The sequence below is a fragment of the Bubalus kerabau genome, chromosome 8 (assembly GCF_029407905.1).
Source record: "Bubalus kerabau isolate K-KA32 ecotype Philippines breed swamp buffalo chromosome 8, PCC_UOA_SB_1v2, whole genome shotgun sequence".
Lineage (NCBI taxonomy): Eukaryota > Metazoa > Chordata > Mammalia > Artiodactyla > Bovidae > Bubalus > Bubalus kerabau.
The window spans coordinates 109,953,361-109,962,409 of record NC_073631.1 but is presented as its reverse complement, the minus strand read 5'-3'; the positions used below and the strand labels follow the sequence as shown (position 1 = coordinate 109,962,409).

The window sequence follows — 9,049 nt, the reverse complement described above, 5'->3', positions numbered from 1 at the left end:
GCACAGAGATGGTACATCTGCATAGGAACCCAGCTCATGTGAGCTCATGTGAGTCTTTTCCTTGCTACCAGTTGAAGAGGAGCAAGATGTAATAATTTAGGGCTTCAGATTCGTTGAACTTTCAGATAACTGGGAGAGACAGCTGGATGCACCTGGACTGAAGTAGAAGGGAAACTTGGAACCGTTGGTCAGTTCTGTCCTTAATTTGTATCACTAGGGACAATTCTCTCTCTCTGGACATTTCCTCTCCTGAGTTAAATGGTAAGAATAGTTCCTATCTTCTTTTTCTCATCATTGGCTAGGGAGTGGATACTCATGTATCATATCTGAGAAGTTTTCTTAAAAATACTGGTTCCTTAGGACTGGGGATGTCTGAGCAGACACAGTACTGAGTTTTGGGGGAAAGAACACAGATAGGACAGTGAGAAGTCAGTAGGAAGTTTATTTTCCAGTCTACACAGATGCCCACAAACTCAGAAATGGCAGACTTTCCAGATCAGAGTGTTATAATGACATCACGTGTGATAACAATTTCATAAACAGGGGTGGAGATAGTCACACCAGGAGGGCATATATTCTCCTCTGACACAACTTGAGCTGTCCCTGTTATGATCCCATTTTCTGGAGAGAAGAAGCAAAGCTGTGTCAGGCAACTGGACTCCACATGCAAGCCCCTATCCTGCCTTTGCTGTGTCTGACGCTCAGCCCCGTTTCTCAGGCTTGCACCTGTTAGGAGCCTCGCCCGTCTGCCACATCGAATCATCGCCCATACTATGCCTCTATGTCTTGTGTTTCCTTCTTACTCCAATACCTTGTTCCTTTTGCTTTCTGCCGTGTCTCAGTTCCACCTTGACAATTTGCCCTCTCCTCACATTTCCCCTTCTCTGACATGAATGCTCAGCAGGAAATTTCTTCACTTACCAGGTGCGTCTATCTCCCAGAAGAATCTTCTTGTACTAACGCCACACAGACAGCTAGTAAAATGAAAATTACCATAAAGAAAAAAGACCATGTCAGAGACCTCCAATGTGGTTTTAACCTGAAGAGAAGAGGATGAGAAAGGGTTAACAAGAGTGGACCTGACTAGGGCAGCCCTGAAGTCATCATTAAGCAAAGTAAACATTTTTGAGGCCTACTTTGAAGGGGGAACCAGGGGTTTTCCCCAGACATCAGCAGTTAATACATTCAGGGCCAGACTTGACTTTAATGAACTTTTGGTAATTCTCTTTATTGGCTCTGTTGACCTTTAACCTGAATTGTTAAAAAGATATCTTGGATGTGGTGAATGTCAAAGTTTTAAAGTTGGGTTTGAAGGTATCCCCAGATACCTCACTTGTTTCTGTCCCTTGGTGTGGGAGTCAACCCACCTTGAGGGTCTGGCTAGCATGTAACTCATCAACTGATGTGTGAAATGTTCTTTGTTTTGAGGAATGGATGAGTAAGGGGCTCACCATGGCTGGACTGTGTTTAGTTCTGCACTGAAGTTCCCAAAATGGAGTAGGCAGGAAATGATTTCAGTGAACTTGTCTTTTGTCTGCCAAGATGGTTGTGGACATTGGAAACATTATTTTGTCTGCTCTGATGTGGTGGGGGAAAAGCTCACCAAACAAATACACCAGGGTTTATTGTCCCAAGTGTCCTGCCTTCCAGCTTTGTGGTGTGGCATTTATCCCTCTGAGCTCCTCGTTTTACTTTTGTGAGATGGAGGTGTTGACACTTACATATCTAAGTTATGAGTCCATAGGTTTCCGTGTTTTGTGCATGGTAAAGAGCTTTATGAGGTAAAGCACAATGTGTGTTGCACAAATAATACATACGTGGAGTCTGAAAGCACTTGGCCAACTAGTACTTGGTGCCTGATTTCCTCCTCAAATAGGATTATAAAGCCTTTACTCAGATACAAACTCTAAGGAATGACTGAGATTCTCAGATGGGAGAAGAAATCTGCTGAGGTCATACCTGAGAAGAGAAAGTACCAAAAGCTTCCTGAAAAAAAGCTTCAGAGATGAACTCTGGAAAAGGCATGCTCAACAGCATTTCTAGCATCATTTATATTTGAATAAATATCTGATACTCTATGTAATTCATAGCATTTTTGGTCACTATGCACCTTTCCCGTCTGTTGGCATCTGTTTCCTAAAAACCCTAAGGAGGCCTTGAAGGAGTTGGGGATTGCTATCAAATATGGAGAAGCCAGAGGTCTAGGATCTGATATGAAGAGTCATGGAAGCCAGCGGGGAAAGGTATTGGAGGTAGGGACTGGGAAAGCCGGTTCTGGTCTGACAGTCTTCCATCTGTGAGGGAGCCCATGATTACCTCATGGCTGCAGCTTCCCTCTCACCTGCCGTGGCCTCCTGAGCATAGTCTCCCTCAAGCTCATCACTTCACAGGATGGGGGTGGGGATGTGAATGGCTCAGTTCCAAGAAGCTCCTTCCTCACTGACACCCAGTCTTACCCATCCTTGTTTTTTATCCCCACTCTTATTGCTTTTCTCTCTTTTCCCTTCCTCTGGTGAAGTATCCTGACATGCTTTTAGTCCTCCACTAGTTTATTCTCTATACTATCAATTGATTTTTCAAAAGTTTTTTTATTATGGTAAAATTCACATAATATAAAACATACTATTTTAGCCCTACTTTACTATACAGTTCAGTGGCACTAAGTACATTCACATCGTTGTGCACCTGTCACCATCATTCATCTTTCAATTTTTCACCTTCCTAAACTGATACTCATGACTATGCCAGGAGTCATGTATGGATGTGAGAGTTGGACCATCAAGAAAGCTGAGTGTCAAAGAACTGATGCTTTTGAACTGTGGTGTTGGAGAAGACTCTTGAGAGTCCCTTGGACAGCAAGGAGATCAAACCAGTCAATCCTAAAGGAAATTAGTCCTGAATATTCATTGGAAGGACTGATGCTGAAGCTGAAGCTCCAATACTTTGGCCACCTGATGTGATGAACTGACTCATTTGAAAAGGCCCTGATGCTGGGAAAGATTGCAGGCAGGAGGAGAAGGGGTGGCAGAGGATGAGATGGTTGGACGGCATCACCGACTTGATGGACACGAGTTTGAGCAAGCTCTGGGAATTGGTGATGAACAGGGAAGCCTGGTGTGCTGCAGTCCATGGGGTTGCAAAGAGTTGGACACAACTGAGTGACTGAACTGAACTAAATTGAAACTGATCCTCTATCCCTAATACCAGACCACCTTACCTGGGTCCTGATAAACCTGTTTGCAGGACAAGAAACAACAGTTAGAACTGGACATGGAACAATGTACTGGTTCAAAACTTGGAAAGGAGTATATCAAGGCTGTATATTGTCACCCTGCTTATTTAACTTATATGCAGAGTACATCATGGAAAATGCCAGGCTGGATGACTCACAAGCTGGAATCAAGATTGCCAGGAGAAATATCAACAATCTCAATTATGCAGATGATACCACTTTAATGACAGAATTGAAAGAGGAACTAAAGAGCCTCTTGATGAAGGTGAAAGAGAATGAAAAAACTGGCTCAAAACTCAACATTCAAAAAACTGAGATCATGGTATCTGGTCCCATCACTTTATGGCAAAAGTAGAAACAGTGACATTATATTTTCTTAAGATTCAAAATCACTGCTAATGTGACTGCAGCCACAAAATTAAAAGATACTTGCTCCTTGGAAGAAAAGTTATGACAAACATAGAAAGCATATTAAAAAGCAGAGACATCACTTTGCCAACAAAGGTTCTTACAGACAAAGCTATGGCTTTTCCTCTAGTCACATATGGATATGAGAGTTGAACCATAAAGAAAACTGAGTGCCAAAGAATTGATGCTCTTGAACTGTGGTGTTGGAGAGACTCTTGAGAGTCCCTTGGATTGCAAGGAGATCCAAGCAGTCCATCCTAAAGGAAATCAACAGTGAATATTCGTTAGAAATACTGATGCTGAAGCTCCTAGACTTTGGCCACCTGATTTGAAGAGCTGACTCACTGGAAAAGACCTTGATGCTAGGAAAGATTGAGGGCAGGAGGAGAAGGGGACGATAGAGGAGGAGATGTTTGGATGGCATCACTGACTGAATGGACATGAGTTTGAGAAAATTCTAGAAGATAGTGAACAGGGAAGCCTGGTATGCTGCACTTCATGGTCTTACAAAGGGTTGGACATGACTTAGCAACTGAACAGCAATCCTATAAAACACTAGCTCCGCATCCAACCTCCCCACCCCCTAACCCCTGCCTCCTGGCACCTACCCATGTATTTTCTGAATTTATGAATTTGACTATCATATCCATACCATCACTTCTTCATCTTTAAAATGGACATAATAATACACACATTCCAAATGGGGTTTCTCTGAAGTTCAAGGCAAAAGCATTTGTAGGTGACTTCTTTATAAGATAATGTTTCACTTCATATCTGTAGTGATGACTGAAGTTGTTTAGAAGGGAATTTCTCTTTTTCCTCCCCACTTACCATAACCTCCAATTCTTCACTTACCACTATGCATTGAGATATGAGATTTGAAACTTCAAGTGTTATCACATAGCCTGTTGAGTTGTCAATTTGAGAAGTTGTCAGATTCGCTGAAATTACATTCTGTCTAGATATGGCAAAAGAGGCAGAAATCCAAAGTCAAACCAAAGTCCAGGATTGAGGTAGCCTGGGAGGTAATACGGAAACAGGGGAGGCAGAGAGAGCCGGGGGATGAAAGGAGTAGGGAAGATACAGAAGCATCAATGCCATCACTCCTAAGGATCTACTTTGCATGACCCCCACCTACAGTCTCTCTGTGTCCAGCCAAGACACACCTATTTGGATGTGAGTGGGTGCTAAGTTGCTTCAGTCATGTCTGACTCTTTGCAACCCCATGGACTATAGCCCACCAGTCTCCTCTGTCCAAGGGATTCTCCAAGCAAGAATACTGGAGTGGGTCACCATTCCCTTCTCCAGGGGATCTTTCCAACCCAGGGATTGAACCCACACTAGTACCACCTGGGAAGCCCACCTATTTGGATACCTACAAGTGAACATAGGATATTTACATTTTGGTTTTTTTTGGTCAGCTAATGAGGGCAGAGATATGGGCTGAAAGAGCTGATTTCCCTTCATTACAAATTCCTGACTGAATCTCAGCGGTTCTATCTGAGGTAGAAGTGATTTGATTGCATGGTTTATTTTAGCTTATGATGCACTTCCTTCCATTTTTCTTGTGTAATCATCCCATCATCCAGGGAAACTCCTTCTCCTCCACTAGTGGAAGGATATGAAGCTCTAAGAATCTGAAATATTTATTGTATCAATGAATTAAGTTTTAATAGGATTCATTTAGCCCAGCTTTGTTCATCAACTCACTGTTCCTCAGGCCTAAATTGAGGGGAACCTGGAAGTACTACTTAGTTAACCTAAAAGAATTGACCCCCAGCATACCCCGCATGGGCTTCACAGCTAGTGCTAGTGCTGAAGAACTCACCAGCCAATGCAGGAGACATAAGAAACATGGGTTTGATCCCTGAGTTGGGAAGATAACCTGGAGGAGGGCATGGAAATCCACCCCAGTATTCTTTCCTGGAGAATCCCGTGGACAGAGGAGACTGATGGCCTATAGTCCGTGGGATAAAGAATCTACCTGCAACATAGGAGACCCCGGTTCAATTCCTGGGTCCGGAAGATCCTCTGGAGAAGGGATAGGCTACCCACTCCAGTATTCTTGGACTTCCCTGGTGGCTCAGCTGGTAAAGAATCCGCCTGCAATGCAGGAGACCTGGGTTTGATCCCTGGGTTGGGAAGATCCCCTGGAGAAGGGAAAGGCTGCCCACTTCAGTATTCTGGCCTGGAGAGTTCCGTGGACTGCATAGTCCATGGGGTCACAAAGAGTTGGACATGACTGAGCGACTTTCACCTTCAGTCCATGGGGTGCGACCCCATGGGAGTTGGACACAACTGAAGCAACTTGGCATGCACCCCCCCACACACACCCCCCAAACACAGCCTCTCTTCCCCTTAGAGAAATCCCCAAACTTGTCAGGAATCCTTTTACCAAAATTTCCAAGGCTCCATTCCTCTCTGTTATATGCTCCTTTCTCTATATTCTGTTTCATGTCAGTGTTTCCTTGGGCATTCCTGACTTCTTTCTGAAACTCAGTGCCTCCCTGTTTGCAAATAATTAGACCGCTTTCAATGCCTCTCCATCCACCAATGATAGAGCTGGAGGCCAGTGTTGTTACATCATGGCTCTGCATACAGGAACAGGTCCAGGGAAAGGCAGGATCCCAGAGCATGCTTCTACTGTTCCATGATTAGAGAACCATGCTCAGACCTTGCAGACTCTGAACTCCAGTGTATGAGGAGGACCATATAAAGAAGATGAGACTGTTGCCAATGAAATGATAAGGATTATCTCAGTTGGTGGATCAGAACAACCCTTTTTATTGGGTAGTGACCAGGGACATGGCCCTTCTTGTATGGCTCAAACATCTTATTCAAAGTTTAACCCACAGCTTTAGACCAAGCTCAGATTCCTGCCTATGTTTCTCTTTTGTGGCAAAAGGAGAGACTGATAAAAGGATGGGAAACTGAGTTAAAACACAAAGTAGCTGTAGGTTATGGATTTGGTAACCTCTCCAGCAGGTTCTGAACAGGGAGAAAGTGAGACATGAGACACAAATAGTGACGATTCCTAGGATGGTCCTTTGGAGCAGGAAAATAATATTTAGGTGCATAATGTGGGTTTCTGGGTTGGCAAAAGGGTCGTCCATGGAAGATTCTCTGTAGGGAGGAAAAATAGATGACTTACATTTGTCCTTGAGCTGTGCCAGTCTGCAGTGTCAGGCAGACACCCAGGAGCAGGGCAGCAGCACTGGTCTTGAAGAGAAGCTGAAGAGAATGCATGCCAGAGGAATTTGGTGCCCAAGAAGCCTGTGTTCCCAGGGAGCAGGATGGTTCTTTATAACTCTAGCACAATGACCCTGGAGCTATCAGGACAGGTTCACTTGGCCAAAATCATCACACCTAAGGGATTTCCCTCATTGCTAACTTTTCCCTATCATGTGTGAGAAAGGTCAATGTTTAGCTGGAACTTAATTAAGGAGAGAGAGGAAGGAATGAATTGGACCACTTCCATTTGTTTTTCAACATTGAAGTGTTCCTGGCTCATTAAGATAGATCCTGCCTTAACTGTTTTAAACAGGATTCTTTCCTTTTCTAAGTCCCACTTCTTAATCCTTGTTTTACGTGTAAAGATCCATGAGGTGTCCTTTCCCTTTGTCCTGTGTGTGATACATGTCATGTCTTCCTCTCAATGCCTCAACCCTAAAATTTGCTATAGATTTTAGATGTAGAGTAGATGCCATGAAACTAATGTCCCTACTCCTACCGTCTCTGATTTGCATTTTTGGTTCAATGAATCATCTCTGGGCATAAAGTGTGTTTAAAGAGAATTTAATCCATGGGAATGGAAAAACTCAGATGAGACGAGGGGAGACCAGATATATATGGTGTGCATTTCTTTTAAAAAAATTAATTAATTTATTTTATTTATTTAATTAATTTATTTTAATTGGAAGCTAATTACTTTACAATATTATAGTGGTTTTTGCCATGCATTGACATGAATCAGCCATGGGTGTACATGTGTATTTCTTATGATACTGCCAACAAGCAAGAAGCTGGATAAAATGCCTTTCTGTGATTGGATTGGTTTGTTAGGAGCCTTGAATTCACATTACCTTTGTGGATGCTGCTTTCCTGAAGTGTCTCAGAAAAAGTCCTGTCATCCCAGTTCTCTGCTTCTCTAGCTTCAGTTACTGCTCTGTCTGCTTCTAATTGCAGGAAATTACGTTGCAAGGATAGATTTTTAAAAAGCCCATTTGGAAGGACTTTTATGATCATCTCTAATTATCTATAAGAGAAAATGGTATCTGAGGAAACAGAGAATTAGGGTGACTAGGGAACTCATGGAATTTCCCACCTACTATCCAAATGTGAGAACTGTGGAAGAGCTGAGGGTCCTTGCATCAGATGGGGAGGTAAAGTCCAAGAGTGAATTAGTTGGGGCAGCTGAGAGTGCTTCACTCTTACTCCTAAAGGATATTTCAGAGAACTAGAGTGCTGAAGCTAAGCATGACCTTGAGATGCCTAAAGGCTAGAGCAAGACCAGGAAAGGTTGCTTTCATTCCTCATTTGTATTTTATGCAGTATTGTCTATGAATCAGGAGGGGCCTCTGTCTAACTCCAGGTGCTTTACAGCAGGTCTTCTGCTGCCTGGGTCACTATGCCTTTCAGCTCTGTTTTCTCTTGTTGTTCAGTCTCTGATGTGTCTGACTCTTTGACCCTATGGACTGTAGCATGCCAGGCTTCCCTGTCCTTCACTATTTCCCAGAGTTTGTCCATCCTCATGACCATTGAGTCAGTGATGCCATCCAACCATCTCATCCATTTCCTTCTCCAGAGGATCTTCCCAACTCAGGGATCGAACCTGCATCTCCTGTGTCTCCTGCATTGCATGCCGGGGTCCAGCCCCGGTGGATCCAGGGAATTCGAAGTGGGGATGGCGTCGGCGAGGATCAGGAAACAATTGCTTAATTAAATGTTAATTAAGGATATAAAGAATGGTTAAACAAGGATACCTCAGTGAGAAAATTTAGTGGAGAAGAGGCTGAATAATTCAGCCAGAAGGTGAGAGAAAGAACGACTTGGGGAGACCAAGTTTCAGTGAACAAGGCCCGCACTTTATTTTCCAAAGTAGTTTTTATACCTTAAGTTATGCATAGAGGATAATGGGGGAAGGGGTAGAGTCATGCAGTAAGCCAGGCTTTCTTCCTGCAAACTTATCATATGAAAAGTTTAGGTGATTTGCATCATCTTCTGGCCTGGAGGCCTGTTAACATTTTAAGACCCTTTCTTCAGAAAACTTTTCTCTAAAGGTGATTAGTCAGGCACCACCCTCCAAAAGCATTAGATAAAGTTGCATTCCTATAGGGCAAAGGTGTGGTGGGCTACAGCAAGAAAAAGAATTGACTCAAGGGTCCAAGGTTACAAACATTAAAGCTACTA

General features: G+C 43.3%; 1 protein-coding gene across 1 annotated transcript; it reads right to left on the bottom strand.

Annotated features, from left to right (window-relative positions):
- Positions 1 to 449: 449 nt before the first annotated feature.
- On the bottom strand, positions 450 to 6,911 carry LOC129658718 (prolactin-inducible protein homolog). The gene is made up of 4 exons (XM_055589565.1): positions 6,792 to 6,911; positions 4,496 to 4,598; positions 922 to 1,039; positions 450 to 621 (listed from the first exon to the last, which is right to left on the bottom strand). Exons 1-4 carry the CDS (start codon positions 6,884 to 6,886, stop codon positions 497 to 499), a joined length of 441 nt encoding a protein of 146 aa, XP_055445540.1. The 5' UTR covers positions 6,887 to 6,911; the 3' UTR covers positions 450 to 496.
- Between the last annotated feature and the right edge of the window lie 2,138 nt (positions 6,912 to 9,049).